Raw genomic sequence first — 17510 nt, forward strand, 5'->3', positions numbered from 1 at the left:
GAAAGTATAAACTCTCAAAGATAAGTTTTTATTTATCTACATAAACAGGTAGCTGTCTACAAGACAAACAGATCAAACAGCTATCCTGCAAGGACCAGTCGATTTAAGTTTTACCCCAATGCTGCTGCACCTTAAGATATCTTCTTTCCAGGATCTTACTAGGTCTAGGAGTTAACAAGAAATCTGACTGTGCTGGTGAAAAGACATAATGGCCCCACAAGTATTACTGCGACAAACAGAACTGACTGCTGACCTAAAACTTAGAACAGTGAGGAAGAAGATACCAGAGCTACCCATCCCCTCACCCAAGCTTTGGGAGAATTTAATTGTTTTTTTTTTTTTTTTTTTTAAGATTTTATTTATTTACTCTAGAGCAGAGTTACAGACAGAGAGAGGGACAGAGAGAGAGGTTTTCCATCCACTGGTTCACGCCCCAAATGGCCATAACAGCTGGAGCTGGGCCAATCAGAAGCCTCTTCAAGGTCTCCCATGCAGGTGCAGGGGCCCAAGCACTTCAGTCATCCTCCTCTGCTTTCCCAGGCCCTAAGTAGAGAGCTAAATCAGAAGAGGAGCAGCTGGGACACGAACAGGCGCCTATATGGAAAGCCAGCTTAGCCTACACCACCACAGCACCGGCCCCAAGGGAATTTACTTTAAAGTGGCTGAAAGTGTAACCATTTTCAGCTTCTTGCTGGGCGTGTGGAGGGATGAATGCAGATATATGAATGCCTGCAAGCCCCCCACCCAGGGCTGAAGCTGGGAGCCAAAAACTCAACCCAGGTCTCCCACAGCGAAGACAGAAACCCAGCTACTTAGGCCATCATCACTGCCTGCCAGGGTCTGCACCAGCAGAAAGCTGGGTTCAGGAGCAAAGGGGGTTATCAAACCCACAGGTACCTCAACCACTAGGCCAAATGCTCGCCCTTAAGTACCTTTAATTTGGCTTATGTTGAAATCCTTCTGATGTGAACAGGGAGCTAGCAAAGAGGAGCTCAAGACTGACAGCAGCACCTGTGCCCATCTGTACCCCACCAAAGCCAACACCCTTCCCTGTGCTGGCTGAAAATACACCCAGGACTTCAGGCTCGGCACACCCATTCCTCATCATGACTACACACAGTGACGTCTACCTAGAGAGGAACACGTGCGTGCTGTAGCCCCAAGAGTCTGTGATGCCCTGACACTTCTAGATCCCACTCTTCCTCCTTTGAATACTCAATTAGGGCACCACTCCTTACCCTATAAAAGGCTCATTCCGACTTTGGTGGGGACAGCACCTCCCTGCCACACTCACACCTGTGTCTACCCCTTCTAATAAATCTTGCTTCTTGCTCTCCTTACATACGTCTCCTCCTAGATTTGAATTCTTTTCCCATGTGGAAAGGATAAATAAACCCAGCTGGATGTAAATTCTCCATAACACTTCCTTAACCTCACACTAAAAAATATTTTGGGGGGACTGGAGCTGTGGCGCACCAGGCGAAGCCGTGGCCTGCAGTGCTGGCATCCCTTATCTGGACTGGCTCAATCCCAGCTGCTCCACCTCTGATCCAGTGCCCTGCTAATGCTCCTGGGAGCAGTGCTGGCATCCCTTATCTGGACTGGTTCAATCCCAGCTGCTCCACCTCCGATCCAGCGCCCTGCTAATGCTCCTGGGAGCAGTGCTGGCATCCCTTATCTGGACTGGTTCAATCCCAGCTGCTCCACCTCCGATCCAGCGCCCTGCTAATGCTCCTGGGAGAGCAGCTGATAAAGGCACATGTCCTTGGCCGCCTGCATCCACGTGGGAGACCCAGAAGCAGCTCCTGGCTCCTGGCTTTCGGTCTGGCTCAGCCCTGGTACTTACAGCCACGCAGCCATTTGGGGAGTGAACCAGCAGATGGAAGATCAATTGATCGCTCGCTCTCTAACTCTGCCTTTGAAATAAATAAATCTTAAATGTATATATTTGAGTATTTGTAATGGACAGCAAATAGCCAAGAAAAAAGACCAACTAGCCAATTCATTCTTATCAACTCTTCCTTGCATTTCTGTTATTACTGCTAAGGATTAGTTTTCTTTGTAAAAGAGTTCATTTGTGGTCATGAATAAACATATGTCTGAATGTTCGTAGACGGAGATAATTTCACTCTTGTAACCAACTCACATGGTCAGAGTACACACCAAAGGACACAGTCACACACTTTCTGTTTTTCCATCTTTAAAGTTCTCACACTTGGAAAACCCAGCACCAGATCTCCTAATCACACACCTCTCACACCCAAATCCCTCCTGCCTGCCTGAGATCCTCAGAGCCCAAGCTGGCTGTGCTCCTTCCCCAGATCAATTACAATCAGAACCTGATTCAAGTCACTGCCTCCCGTGAGTCCCATCAGCACTACTGTCTACAGGACCCTCCCAGAGGGCAGCCCATCCCGCTGAGCAGCGTCCTGTGTGCGCGCCCAGGATGACTCCCTGCACAGTTCCTCCTGCCCCTGGAATGCCTGAGGAACATCAGGCAGTATCTGACCCCATGGTGACCTCAGACAGCACTGAGGCTCCTGGGTAGTGAGAGATAAGGCACTAAAGGGGCCCCCAGAGGGGTTTATTAGCTCTGCTTCCAGGTGAGGAGGAGGAGTCAACCATCAAAAGAGGATGGCAACTCCGCCTTACAGCACTTTCAACGGTGTTTAAGAGAAAGGCTACAGCAAAGAGGAGCAACTCTACCTGAAAGACCTAATGTAAGAAAGGCAAGTGGCCTGTTTTCGGATCTATAGATACTGACCTAGGGACACTACAGAAACAGAACACGCTAAAGCTCTCGCCCATGACATACTGAACAGAGACCGAGGGTTCATAAGGTATGGACCAAGCACACCCTCTTGCCTTACCATTTTCTTTACACACATCCGAATTTAAAACACAGACGCAAAGTACAAGCTCCTAACCTTACAGCCCACTCAATCTACAAGGAAGCCAGGACTGAAGGGACACAGGGGTAACTAAGGGGGCTCAGGGGTGGCTCAACAGAAGTCAAAAATGGATGAGCGGACAATAAGGACAAGAAAAGCTAGTTTGTTAGAGGATACGGTTGGTTCAGGGGTAAGACTATCTGACAATGCTCAAGTATTGTCTTCCAAACAATGCGGGGGCCATCGAGCACCCCCAGCTGCGCTCTGGCTACAAGCTGTACAGGGATCGCTAATGGCATGGCTATGAGAGGCAAGACTGCAGCATCTGACCAGCACCTGAGTGCCACGGGCTGTCTGCTCCCCTCCGGCAACCCAGTCTGGGCCAACACTAGGCCAGCCAACCCACACCTCCACGTGATCCGCTCCACTCCCCCTAAATCTGTGACTTGCTTTTCAACAAAGGTTAATGAATAGCACTGTAGGTGAGGGAATTAAAAGTCCCGCAGAGAGAAATCCTATGAGGGGCCTGGCCAGCGACTCAACTTCACTTGATGGCTTTCCAGTGACCTCAGCAGATCCGTGCAAGGCTTCTCCTTGAACAGCGTCAGTCATGGAGGAGAGGCGCGGATCTAGCTCAGATTCGAGATTTTTCCCTCCAGACGAAACTGGCCACACCAGCGTGAGTCCCCACCGCCCTCACTTTCCACGCTTCAAGTTCTTGCTGAAAGCATTTCCGCAGCCTTCCCCACCACACAGGGAAACACGGACGCCCTGCCTCTCTGGGCCAGCCCTCGCACCCGTTCCAACCCCGGGCAGGGCCAGCACCGGCGGCCAACACCTCCGGTCCAGACCCACCAGGCTTCCCTCCCCGGCCTCCCCCAGCCAGGGCCGGGTCCTTCCATTTTCCCTTCACGGTGGGTAGCGTGACATCAGCGCCGTCTGCCCGCCGGCTGCTTTCACATTCGTCTCCCTCCCCCTCAGGGCTGCACCCCGCAAGCAGACGGCTGAGGTTTCGCCCCCGCAAGCGGCGCAGAGACGGTGCCAGCAGGGAAACCCGCCGCCACCACGCCTCCTGCGGCGGGCACCGGCACCCACGCGCCCGCTTCCCCGCGAGCACCCAGTTCTGCGCGCTTCGGGGAGTCAGGGCGCTGGGCGCGGGCACCGAGGCCTCCCTGGTCTTCACGCTCGAGAGCATCTGTGACCAGGGTGGGGGGCCACGCGCCGGGAACTCCAGCTCCAGGCGGCTTGGCCGCGCGCCCTCGCACACCCGCCGGCGCCGCCCCTGCCTCTGCCGGGGAGCCCACCTGGCCTGGATCAGGGAGCACCCACGCAGGTCGATGCCCCCGGCCTCCAGACGAGCTCCTCCAGGGTTCTCCGAGCTTCTCCCGAGACCGAACGGCGGCCGCGTGCGGGTCACTGCCCGAGCCGCACCTCAAGTTGAGACAAGACCCGCAGAGCCCGTGCGCCCCCCGGCCGACCGCGGCGACCGCCCCCTCAGCGCCTCGCGCGGACCCCGGCCGACCGCGGCGACCGCCCCCTCAGCGCCGCCTCGGGGCCCGGCGTCCCCGCCGCGGACCCCGGCCGAGCCCCCGGCGCCGGGGGCGCACCGCGCTCAGAACGCGCGCCCCAGCCCGGCGGAGCCCACCTCACTCAGCTCGGCCGAGGCGTCGCTCCCGTACTTGGCGGCAACTCCAGAATTCATGACTGCGCTCCGGGGCCGGGCTGCCGACGAGCGGGGCTCCCGGGGCTCGCGGGGCCCCCGTCCGCCGCCTGCGCGCCGCCTCCGGGGAGGCTACACGGCCATTTCCGCCCAGCACCGCGGCGCAGCCCGCGAAGGACGCGCGCGCTCGGGCCGGGGCCGCCGCCGCAGGGTCCGGGGCGCGGGGCCCTGGGCGATGCCACTCGCGGCGCCGCCCCGCGCCTACCGAGCCGCGCCGCTCCCCATGCCGGGCTGCAGGCGCCCCCTCGCCCCGCCGAGCTCCCGCAGAAGCCGAGAGAAGAAGCTGGAGGGCAGCCGGCCGCGCGGCGCTCCTCGCCGAAGTTTCCCTCTGAATGGTCGGGAGTTTGGAGCGGCCGCGGTGGAGCGCAGCTGTCTGGCGGGGGCGGGGCCGGGGAGGGCGGGGCCTTGGGCGGGGCCCGCGTCGGGATGGGGCGGGGCCGGGGAGGGCGGGGCCTTGGGCGGGGCCCGCGTCGGGATGGGCGGGGCCGGGGCGGGGCCTGGGCGGGGCTCGAGTTGGGCCGGGGCGGGGCTCGAGTCGGATGGGCCTCGGCGGGGCGGCGAGAGGGTGCGGGCCTCTGCCGCGGATCCTGCGACAGTAATTAAAGGGACTCAAGTCCGGGGGCAGGGAAGAAGCCGGAAAAAGCAATCGTGCATGAATGTTTTTTTTTTTAAAAGGACAACTTCCCCCCGGGAGCCACCCTCCGTGATTTCCTCAGGCCGGACGCCGCCCCTGCGGCCGCGCTCTGCACTTCCCACGGTGCGCTGGGATCTTCTGAGGTGAGCGGCGGTCACTCCCTCAGGAGGTCAAGTGGACACTGCCGGGGCCACGGCGCCGCCCGAGCCCCTCCTCCTGCCGCCGGGACGCGAAGACCCCGTGGAGACACGAGGCGGGCTCCCGGATCCCACCCTCCACCAGCGCCAGGCCGCCGGCCGCGGGCATCGGAGGCTGGAGCGGGGTGGGTCCGCCGGACCCTGGGGTCCGAGCACGGGGCCCGGGGCGGGCGGAGAGACGCCTCGCAAAACATCCTGGAGGTCTGCAGAAGTGCTTAGGGGACACAATAGGAACAGCGCGTCTCCAGCCCCGGGACAAACCTCGCTTCCTGAAGCCTACAGTGGAAACGCCATCCTATTGTTAACGTCCAACATCTTTTTTTTCTCCTATTCCACTAGGATGTTTATTTTGCTCTTTAAGAAGGTGCAAAGGGCGCCCGTATTTGCATCCGTCTTCCTCCCACCCTTCCCGCTGGGTTCCTTCACCGCTGGGGGAGGCCCTGCTGGGATGAGGACCTCTGCCGCTTTCTGGGGCAGGGCCTCCAATTCGGGGGGCCCTGCCAGGCAAGGAGCTTTCTGCATGGGGAGGCGTTCAGAAGCCGCGTGGTCTAACTTACTTTTCATTCTAATCTTTTTGACAGCTAACTGGGTTCTCGAAGCTGGAGATGCTGTAAAAACGGGCTGAATATCCTTATATGAACTGCTTGGGTGAGCAGTCTTAATCCAGAAACCCTACGTGTCCTGCCGGCATTCAGAAAGTTTCAGATTTCAAGGCATTTGGGGTTTTTGGATTTGGAATGCTCAACCTGTAAAAACAGAGACTCAAGGTGTTTAGAGCCTCAAAACACACAAAGATGGCAATTTTAGATTTTAAAAAATGGTACTTTTGCCACAAAAGCTGTACAAATAAAGATCTACTGCAGGGGCCGCCACCATGGCTCACTAGGTTAATCCTCCGCCTGTGGCACCGGCATCCCCTATGGGTGCCGGTTCTAGTCCCGGTTGCCCCTCTTCCAGGCCAGCTCTCTGCTGTGGCCAGGGAGGGCAGTGGAGGATGGCCCAAGTGTTTGGGCCCTGCACCCACTTGGGAGACCAGGAGGAGGCACCGGGCTCCTGGCTTCGGATCGGCGTAGGGGAAAATAGGGTCTGGCAGCCAAGGGGTGGGGGGTGACTCCTACAGACCCTGGGGAGGGGCAGTATGGGGGCTGATGTCTGAAGAATGGCTGGCTGCAGAGGAGGAGCTGCCTAGGCTGTGGTGCCCGGATGGAGAACGGAACGCACCAGGCGTGCAAGGAAATCGCAAGGTTCTGTTCTGTGATGGGAGCCAGATCATGGAGAAATGGTGCTTCTCCCAGCCACCAGAGAGCCACTGAAGGTCTCTGAGTGCAGCAATCACGGGGACTGGAGCTGTGTTTTGAGATATACCTGTAGGTTTTTATCACGCGCATGAGGAACAAAACATGAATTCAAACAGACTGGTGTTGAATGTGATTTTGTGTTAAAAAATATTTTTTTCCTGCTATAAGGCCCCTAAAACCAAGCCGACAACTTCACCTGGTGTTCAATCAAAAGGAAAGTTTCCTGTTCCAAAACTGGAGGGCGGGGGTCGGCGTTGTGGCGTAGTGAGTTAAGCCTCCCCTGTGACATCCCATGTGGGCACTGGTTTGAGACCTGGCTCCTCCACTTCTAATCCAGCTCCTGCTGATGCACCTGGCAAAGCAGGAGAAAATGGCCCAACGGCTTGGGTCCCTGCACCCTCATGGGAAACCCAGAAGAAGCTCCTGGCTCCCAGCTTCTGCCTGGCCCAGCCCCAGCCATTGTGGCCATGTGGGGAGGAAACCAGCAGATGAAAGCTCTCTCTCTGTCTCTCCTCTTTCTGTAATTTTGCCTTTCAAATAAATTAAAAAAAAAAAAAAAAAACCAGAAACAACAACTGAAGGGCGTCCCGGTTGCCCCTCTTCCAGGCCAGCTCTCTGCTGTGGCCCGGGAGTGCAGTGGAGGATGGCCCAAGTGCTTGGGCCCTGCACCCCATGGGAGACCAGGAGAAGCACCTGGCTCCTGCCATTGGAGCAGCGCGGCGCGCTGGCCGCAAAGGCCATTGGAGCGTGAACCAACGGTAAAAGGAAGACCTTTCTCTCTGTCTCTCTCTCTCACTGTCCACTCTGCCTGTCAAAAAAATTAAAAAAACAAAACAAAACAAAACAAAACAAAACTGAAGGGCACTGACTGCTGGGATTTTCCTCAGAAACAATGACCTGGGTGTCACTGTCACAGAAGATGCAGCGATGCCACACGCCAGCAGCAGTAGATAGGGGAGCCCAAAGTGGGATGAGCAGGGCCAGCCTTGCGCAGCAGGTTAGTCCAGCTTCCTGATAGTGCGCCTGGGAAGACGGTCCAATCCGGGGGCCCTGCAATCCACGTGAAAGACCCAGGTGGAGTTCCTGGCTGCCGGCTGTTGTGGCCATTGGGAGTGAACCAGCAGATGGACGATCTCTCCGTCTCTGTCACTTTGCCTTTGTGTTTCAAATGAATAAATATTTTTAAGTGGGGCTACCGTAACAGCCCAGCAAGAGGCTAAAGGGCCTGAATTAAGTAAGGGTGATGGAAGTGGACAGGAGGGGACAGATGGAAGAGATCCTGTAAAAGCACGTAGACAGCAAGTGTGGTGCAAAGAGGAAAGCTGACAACAGCATGCAGAAGCAGAACTTGGCTGACTGCAGTGAGAGTGATGTCCTAACAGTCACAGGCCTCCAGAGACGGAACAGGTTTAGGAGGAGACTGAGTGACAGCCTGAGCTGGAGGTGCTACCTGAATGTCCAGGTGATGTTCAGCAGGAAGCCTGGTATGGAGTCAGGGTGGTGGTGGAGATGGCGGTGCCAGGACAATAGGTACGGCTGTCCAGGAGGAGACACGATCTTCAAGAAGGGGTGTGTGTGAGTGTGTATGCGTGTGTGTGTTTGGTTTTTTATTTTGTTTTTATTTATTTGAGAGGTAGAGTTACAGACAGAGAGTGGGAGGACAGAGAGAAAGATCTTCCATCCGCTGGTTCACTCCCCAAATGGCCGCAACCCCAGGAGCTGGGCTGATTGAAAGCCAGGAGCCAGGAGCTTCTTCTGGGTCTCCTACAGGTGCAGGAGCCCAAGGATTTGGGCCATCTTCTACTGCTTTCCCAGGCCATAGCAGAGAGCTGGATAGGAAGAGGAGCAGCCAGAATACGAACCGGCACCCATAAGGGATGCTGGCACCACAGGCACCAGCCTCAGATTTGTGTGTGTGTGTGTGTGTTTAAAGATTTATTTATTTATTTATTTGAAAGTCAGAGTTACACAGAAAGAAGAGAGAGAGAGAGGTCTTCCATCTGATGGTTCACTCTCCAGATGGCTGCAACGATCGGAGCTGCGCTGATCCGAAGCCAAGAGCCAGGATCCAGGAGCTTCTTCCGGGTCTCCCACGTGGGTGCAGTGGCCCAAGGTCTTGGGCCATCTTCTACTGCTTTCCCAGGCTACAGCAGAGAGCTGGATCGGAAGAGGAGCAGCCGAGACTAGAACCAGCACCCATATGGGATGTCGGCGCTTCAGGCCAGGGCATTAACCCGCTGCACTACAGCGCCGGCCCCAAGGTGTGTGTTTTAACAGGGGCAAAATAAGAAAGAGGTAATGGCTGAGCAGGCCAGTTAGAGAAGCAGGAAGGTAGCAGGAGAACACTGTGGCTGGGAGTCTACGAAAGCTATCACTATGCCAGAGGGGCGGGCATGGAGACTGATGACCGAGCGCTTCAAGGATAAGCAGAGGAGACAGAGGCAGAGTGCCACGGGCAGGCGGGAGGACCTGGGGCAGCAGTGATCAACCATTATTCTTTATGGAAATGTGATGGTGGCAGGAAAACAGGAGACAGGACAGCGTGACTGTGAAATAGGTACCTGGTCTCTGCCTGTTCCCAGGCATACCACCCCTAGGACCCCTAGAATCTTCCAAGTGGTAAGTGTCATTCTGTTTACTATGAGATGATTAGTGGATGGAAGCCCCTAGATAGCTTCGGGATGGGGGAAGTCACTAGAAAGATCAAAGCAGAGACAGATGTTTGGACTTTCAGATCCGTCTCTCTCCCCCAAAACCTCTGGGACAGGGAGAGGGGCTGAAGGTTGAGTAGATCACCAACGGCCAGTGATTTTCTCAGTGGTACCTTTGTGACGAAGCCTCCATAATCACCCAGGTTGGGTTAGGAGAGCTTTTGGGGCGCTGAACACATGCAGGATCCTCATGGATGGGAGTTCCACGTCTCTCCCTACGCATCCCTTCACCTGTATCCTCTGTAACATCCTTTATAACAAGCTGGTGAATGTGTCCACCTGACTCCTGTGAGGCACTCCGGCTGATGAACGAAAGCAGAGGGAGGATCTGCAGGAGCCCCAGTCAGTGCGGTGAACACCACGGGACCCGAGTTTGGCAATGGAACTGGGAGCAGGACTGAGCCCTCGACCTGGGGGATCTGACACTGTCCAGAGTTTGGAATGGACTTAGAGGACACCCAGCCCAGTGTCCACCACAGGGTTGACGGTCTGCTTGATGTGCAGAGGACACTGCCACACCTCCAGCCTCAGAAGTAACCATGGCAGCACTCACTGTCCATTGAGTCCAAGTTTGCTGGCTCACACTTGGAGCCACTTGGAGCAGGTCAGCAACAAGGAGTAGAGTACAACGGCCTATTTGCAGGCTGGGGCTAAGGCAAACCTTGAAGACACAGAGAAGAGGGAGACGATGCACAGTTCCTGGAAAAGAAGGACAAGAAGGGCCAAGGACAAAAACTGGAGATGAGTTTTGGGGTAGGCTGGAGGAAGAGGTCATTCTGACCCCCTTCATGGGAGACCAGGAAGAGCTGGGAGAGCTGGGAGGTTTATAGATGAGGAAGAAGATCACGGAGAAACTAACAACGTTTACTTGAAGAATCAACCAACTTCCTCTTTGTGACAGTGGATGGGAAACAAAGACTAATGACATTTATAATCAGATTCTGACTCAAGGAAAGGAGGACCACAGAGATGTCCGTCAACACAAAGGGACAAAGCCGCCGTGGGGATCAGTGGAACTGCGGGCACTGGTGCAGGGGCAGGGAAGGGCTGGCCCGTGGGCCGTGTAAGGCCCTCGGGATCCTTTAGTCTGCTCCTACCGAGGCAACTGCAGGTGGAACTTGAAATTCAGTCTACTGTGGCAGGCCAGCTTTTAAGTGGACAGCTTTGTCAAGCCCACGAGTGATGTTATGAATATCCGAATGGTCCTGAGCAGAAAAGGGTTCTCCAGGCCTGGAAGGATGGTTGGACACCCCATCGCCAGTGGGCAGAGTAGCCCTTCCTGCATCAATGAGGAGTCTAAATTGGTTTTCTCACAATCTAACATTCCATGAAAAGATTTTTTTTTTGGCTGTAATTTAAATGCCTTGTGATTTTTTTTCACCTCTTAGTCTTGATTTCTGCTATCAAGAATGCAAAGATGTTGCTTTAGAAAGAATGCAACTGGGTGAGCACCCCAAGAACAGCAGGTGAAGTCGGCACCTGCAACGCCAGCATCCCACGTAGGCACCAGTTCGTGTCCTGGCTGCTCCACTTCCAATCCAGCTCCCTGCTAACGGCCTGGGAAAGGCAGCAGGGGGTGGCCCAAGTGCTTGGGCCCCCACCAGCCATGTGGAGACCTGCATGGAGCTCCTGCTGGCCTTGGTGAGTCTCTACACAGTGAGCTTCTATTCTGGGTCAGGCCTGTATCCTGCACTGGTAATGAATGCCAGAGAACCGAAGCAATCCTGGATAAAAGTCTTAAGCCTCCAGCATTAGAGAAATGGACTGAAACTTGGGGCTGGCTGGCCCGTCCCTGTGTCTGGTCCCCGGGGCATAAGCACTCCAGCCTGCCCAGCAGCACGTGCTGGGATGGCCTGAACTCCTCCAGCCACACATGAGGACCCAACTCCAAAACTGCTCCCTTCCCCTTCGACCCCCTAAGCTAAACTAAGTGTCAATGCCTTCAATTTTGGGAAGAAAGCTGTTTGGTTAAGCTAATTCACTGAGAGGCAAAAAACACTCTTAAGCGTCTTAATCATGCTGAAAGTACTTATATTGTACAAAGAGAATGCTTTGAAGTAATTCTCAAGTTGGTGGGATTTCCTGCAGAGGAAAGTGGATTTTGAGAGGGAAGGGGGCTTTCGAAATCCTGTGCAGGCTCAGGAAACCCCCGTCTTCTCCATCCTGAGGGTCATCAAAGTGAAAGCGTACACTCAAAGGAACTTCCTGCCCTAATCAGTAGGCCCACCCCAGGCTCCCACCCTGTAACTCCAGAAGTGTTCTCTCCGTCCCGACTCATCTGGTCTTCTGTTCCAGCACCAGGCCGTAGGGCAGGCCTGAGTGCCCAGGTGGGAGCCTCCAGCCAGCTCCAATGGCCTGTCCTAACACAGACATCATTCGCTCCAGCTGCTGCAACATGAAGAAGTCGGGAGGTATCGCCCTGCATGGTCTAATCCTCCCTTCCATGTCCTCCAAGAACAATGTGGAAAACACGGGAGGAGCCCTCCCACCACCAAGCTCATCCTCCACCCCATTCATGGAGGTGAGGACACGTTGCCTTGGCAGGTCTGTGGTGTTCATTCAAAAACAGAAACGCAGCCGCTGTGCGGTAGACGTTGTGCTGTACGTGCCCTGGGCAACAGAGGTGTGCGGGATCGGGAAGATCCGGCTTTCACGGAGCTAGCATGCCTGGGGGAGATGATGAATAGAGGATACTGGCAGCTTGTCACACGTGCTGTAGCGGAATTAAACAGAAGCTCGGAAGGGAGAGGCGCTGCCTTTGCCAAGGAGTCAGGGAAGGCCTCCAGGAGGAGACATCTCAGCATGGAAGTGCAGGAGGAGCCAATGGGGCGAGGGGTGGCCAGGCAGAGGGTCCAGCAAGTGCAAAACCTCCAGCCCAGCAAAGGGCTCGGCCCACGTGAGACACATCAACAACTCCAGGTTTGATTACTTTCAGTTCCACTAGCAAGGTAGACAGTGCAAGACAGCATGCTGATGAAGCGGAGGGGGGAGCAGATGCGGCAGGTGCGTGTGGAGAGCAGCTGCGGTTCTGTGGGCCATCGGCAGGCAGGGGCACAGCCTGACTGACACTGCTGGACGTCACTCATTTCATCACTCGGAAGACTGAAAGACAAACCAAGCAACGCTCCGCTTCACAGGAGTTTTGCTGCTGATAACTGAAGCAGGACTGACCCAATATCACCAGTTCACAGTCCTGATGAATTAGTAGACTTAGTGTTGAGCACAACAGCTACTAAGTTATAAAAAGACATATAATAAGAAACACAGTTTCTGATGCAAGAATACAACACTGTGGTTTTAGTAGTTGTTAACATGAAGGAACAGAGTATTAATCACAGGGATGCAATCAGCAAAACCCAACCTGTAACTCTACAGGACAAAAATCTGGTTTCTTCAAATAAGCTTCCAGGGGATAAAAAGCAGATAAGATTTGGAAATTTATATTCATTAAATAAAAAAATAAAAAAAAAGCAGATAAGAAAATGAGAGATTAATGGACGAGGAACCCCGGAGATTAAAGACATACCAATTGCAATATGAGGCAACAATTTATTGGGGTCCTGGTTCAAATAAACTAAAACACTATGAAAATTGGGGCCAGTGTGTCACAGTGGCAAAGTGTGTCACCTTCTGATCCAGCTCTCTGCTATGGCCTGGGAAGGCAGTGGAGGATGGCCCAAGTCCTTGGGTCCCCACACCCACGTAGGACACGCAGAAGAAGCTCTTGGCTCCTGGCTTCAGATTGGCTCAGCTCCGGCTGCTGTGACCATTTGGGGAGTAAACTAGCAGATGGAAGACCTCTCTCTCTCCGTCTCTACTTCTCTCTGTAACTCTGTATCTCAAATAAATAAAAAAAATCTATTTTAAAAACTATGAAAATTATGACATATTTATTAACATGTTATTTGGAAATTTGATGATGTTAAGAAATTATGTTTTTAGATGTGTCAGTGGTCCGTGATTACATTTAAAGAAAAAGAGTCCCTGGAGCCAGCGTTGTGGTGCCGGCCTCCCTTATTAGAGTGCCCATCTGAATCCCAGCTGCTCTGCTTACAATCCAGCTCCCTGCTGATGTGTCTAGAAAAGCAGCTGACGATGGCCCAAGTATTTGGGTCCCTGCCATCCACATGGGAGTCTTGGAAGCAGTTCCTGGCACTGGCCTTATTAGCACTGCCCAGGCCTCCTAGCTGTTGTCAGCATTTGGGGAGTGAACCAGTGGAATGGAAGACCTCATTCTCTCCCTGATCCCTCAACTAATCAACAAGTAAATCTTTAAAAGAACAGTAATTGTCAACTTAAAAAAATGATTCCAACCTTCTCCAGCTGAAAATGTCAGCCAAGCAAAGGTGGCCCCTGTGGGGCTGGTGTCCTTAACGACATTCACGGACTGCCTCCCACTGAGAGGTGTTCTAACAACCCAGGTTCCTCGGGCATCAACAGTCCTGACGGAGCAGTGGAGAATTCCGGCTTAACAAGCACCACCTTGTTCAGGCATCGCAAGATGCCTCTAAATCCCCCTCACCATCTGATGAGATATTTTGGCACCCAAAACTTAGGATTCGAGTCATCATCAACACTCAGGCTAGCTTTCAAAAATATTTACTCATTTGTTCTCCAAATTTCCTTACACTCATCCTGGATAACAAGGAAAAATAATCAGTGGAGATTAGAGATTTAGAGATCCAAGAATCCAAGTTTTAAATATTGTTTTTAAATTCTCCCTAGAATAAATGCAAATGGTTAATTTCCTGGAGAAGAAAACAAAAAAAAAATCATTATATAGATGCATAAAAACAGAGCCAGTAAAATGTGGAGATCATGTTTAAATTAAATGAATTTAATCTCCATGCCTGCCACTGTTATTTCTGGAGCTCTCTGAGCTAAAACAGCACCATTCCATGACTCTCCTTTAGCTAGAATAAGTTACAGCAGCTGCCCAAAAGGGGCAGAGGAGGAATTAGCACAACAGAGTGCCTCTCTCACCTAATGACCAGCCCGGCGGCCAGCCTGGCATCATCCCCAACTGAGGAACACGCTGGGGACGCCACCTTCCCAGTTCAGAGTCCACAGGGTGTCCAGAGAGCAAATGCTATGGCAGTGTCCTATGGGGACATTGAGGCACGAAGGGGGGCTCTTGCTTATGTTGGTAAGCCAGCGTCCCTCACCCAGGCACCTCAGCTGTTTGGCGCAACTGTCACATGAGCACACGTGTTCCCTTCTAAGCCAATTCTTTTGAAGTTGCATTTCCAGCCACGACTCTGACTCGTGCTCCATCAGTTTTCTTCGGTGACTACCGGACACTTTAGTAACCGTGTCTAAAACTGAATCTCACTTTCCACCAAAAACTGACTATAACTGCAACTCCCACACTTCTGCAGATGGAACCCTGGCGTCCAGGCGATGACTCTGGGGTCATTCTCAGTCCCCCCCTCACTTCCTCTTCCGGCCATTCAGCCCCTTCCTCTCCATGTTTACTGCCGGCAGCATCCTCCAGGCGTGGGCCCCTCACATGCTGGCAACTACTCACTAAGCTCAGTGAGACGACAGCTCCAAACCATCCTGCACGACACAGTCCGGCCGGTTCCTTCAACGTCCAGCTTTCTCTTGTGTCATTTTACAAGTTGTGTTTTCCTAAGTTTTACTGAAATATAATTCACATCACAAGATGCACCTTTTAATGTACACAACTCAGTGGCTTCTAGTATATTCACAGAGCTGTGCAGTCATCATCACTATTTTCCTTTGTTTATTATTTTCAATTTGAAAGCCGAGTTACACAGAGATGGACAGGGAGAGAGAAAGAGAGGGACAGAGATCGATCTTCTATTCACTGGTTCATACCCCAGATGGCCTCAATGGCTTGGGACTGGGCCAGGTTGAAGCCAGGAGACTAGAATACCGCACAGGCTGCCCCCACCCCACACAGCACTGGCAGGTGTCCAAGTACTTGGGTCATCTTGCCTCCTTTCTCAGGGGCATTAGCAGGGAGCTGGATTGGAAGTAGAATAGCCAGGACTTGACCTGTCATCCATACGGGATGCTGGCATCACAGGTAGCAGCTCCACCCACTGGACCACAAAACCAGCCTCCCACGATGTTCTTTAGAACAAGGTCATCACCTCCACAAGAACCCACATTCATCAGAGGTCATTCCCTCCCCCAGCTCCGACTACAGTTAACTGACTACATCGGTATGGGTTTTCCTATTCTGGATATTTTTATAAATAGAATAAAATGATGGCTCCTGACATCTGGTTTATTCTACTTAGCATGTTTTCAAGTTTCATCCATGTTGTAGTATGTATCATGCTGTAGTACCTATTGCCAAATAATATTCAATGGTTTTGCATACCACATTTTGTTCATTATCAGTTCATAGACATTTGGATTGTGTGCATATTTTGACTACCATGAATAATATTGCTATGAGCATTTATGAGCAGTTTTCATAAAGGCATTTGTTACTGGTAGGTAGCTTTTCTTGTTTTAAGATTTATTTATTTGTTAATTTTTATTTGAAAGAGTAACAGAGAGAGAGAGAGAGAGAGAGAGAGGAGAAGGAGACAGAGGGAGAAAGAGAGAAACGAGAGAGAGAGAGGTCCTCCATCCACTGGTTCAGTCTGACATTGATCGTTCTCACTCTGAAGTCCTTCCTGGCTTGACAACTCCATTAAACAGTGAGTTCCAAGAGGCTCAGCTCAATTAGCTGAAGAGAACATCAGGGCTGATAGCGCTGTGTCAATAACAACCCGGGAGCAATTCTAACCCAGCAGGGACAGAACGGCCGCCTCAAACCACAGAGTGAGCGCTCCCTTTCCATTCGCTGCCCAGGCAGCTCCAGCACAACCCCTGGAACCTCCAAATATAGCCCCTGTGAGCAACCATAGGATTAATGTTTTTCCATAACCGAGGTTTTTAGAATCTTTCTTCATGGCATTATGTAGCGCCCATTCAAAAAACAAAAACGTTTCATTTATTTGGAAGGCAGAGTAACAGAGAGAGACAGAAAGGGAGAGGGAGAAGGAAAGAAATTGGGGTGGGGGGAGAATCTTTTATATGCTGGTTCACTCTCCAAATGGTCACAACAGCCAGCAGCCAGGAATGTATACAGTCTCCCATGTGGGTGACAGGAACCCAAGCGCTTAAGCCATTTTCTGCTGCTGTCCCAGGCATGTTAGCAGGGAGCTGGATCGAAACTGGATGGGGCCGGTGCTGTGATGTGGCGGGTGAAGCCACAGCCTGCAGTACCAGCATCCCATATGGGTGCCAATTCAAGGCCCAGCTGCTCCACTTCTGATTCAGCTCTCTGCCGTGGCCTGGAAAAGCAGTAGAAGATGGCCCAAGACCTTCGACCCCCGTACTGACGTGGGAGACAGAAAAAGATCCTGGCTCCTGGCTTCGGATCATCTCAGCTCTGGCCACTGGGGCCATTTGGGGAGTGAACCAGTGGATGGAAGACCTCTCTTTCTCTGCCTCTCCTTCTCTGTGACTCTGCCTTTCAAGTAAATAAATGAATGAAAGAAGGAGAGAGACAGAGAGAGAGAGGGAGGGAGGGAGGGAGGGAGGGAGGGAGAAAGAGGGGCAGCTGAGACTTGAACTGGCACTCATATGGGATGCCAGCATTGCAGGTAGTGGTCTGGCCTGCTACACTACTGGTCCCATCCACATTTTAATATCATCCTTGAAGAAGAGAGGCTGCATTTCTTAGATGGAAATAGAATCGAACAATACACTCCTTTACTCAGATACCCAGTCCTACTCCGCAATGAAACTATCTTTATCCTCCTACATGGAGGGTTTCTGAACCAGCGTCGCCCAGCTCTTGTACCACTCTGGATGTGAAATCTGGTCCTGGGTCCCTTTTTTTTTTTTTTTTTTTTTTTTTTTTTGACAGGCAGAGTGGACAGTGAGAGAGAGAGACAGAGAGAAAGGTCTTCCTTTTGCTGTTGGTTCCCCCTCCAATGGCCGCCGCGGCTGGCGCGCTGCACTGCGCTGATCCGATGGCAGGAGCCAGGAGCCAGGTGCTTCTCCTGGTCTCCCATGGGGTGCAGGGCCCAAG

The 17510-nt window shown here is 52.9% G+C and overlaps 1 protein-coding gene across 2 annotated transcripts in view; it reads right to left on the reverse strand.

Annotated features, from left to right (window-relative positions):
• Positions 1 to 10707: 10707 nt before the first annotated feature.
• The window catches only part of LOC149125987 (uncharacterized), a 171737-nt gene continuing 164934 nt past the window's right edge, over positions 10708 to 17510 (reverse strand). The window contains exon 4 of one of the 2 annotated variants that reach the window (XM_089334801.1): positions 10708 to 12553. In XM_089334801.1, the coding sequence (XP_089190927.1) occupies positions 12542 to 12553 (12 nt within the window). In that variant the 3' untranslated portion in view covers positions 10708 to 12541. Of the gene's footprint in view, positions 12554 to 12999; positions 13284 to 17510 lie in introns of those variants that run through there. The other variant, XM_089334800.1, reaches the window with a different exon arrangement.

This window comes from Oryctolagus cuniculus, chromosome 6, assembly GCF_051225735.1.
Source record: "Oryctolagus cuniculus isolate XC-2025 breed Fujian yellow rabbit chromosome 6, ASM5122573v1, whole genome shotgun sequence".
In the NCBI taxonomy this organism is placed as follows: domain Eukaryota; kingdom Metazoa; phylum Chordata; class Mammalia; order Lagomorpha; family Leporidae; genus Oryctolagus; species Oryctolagus cuniculus.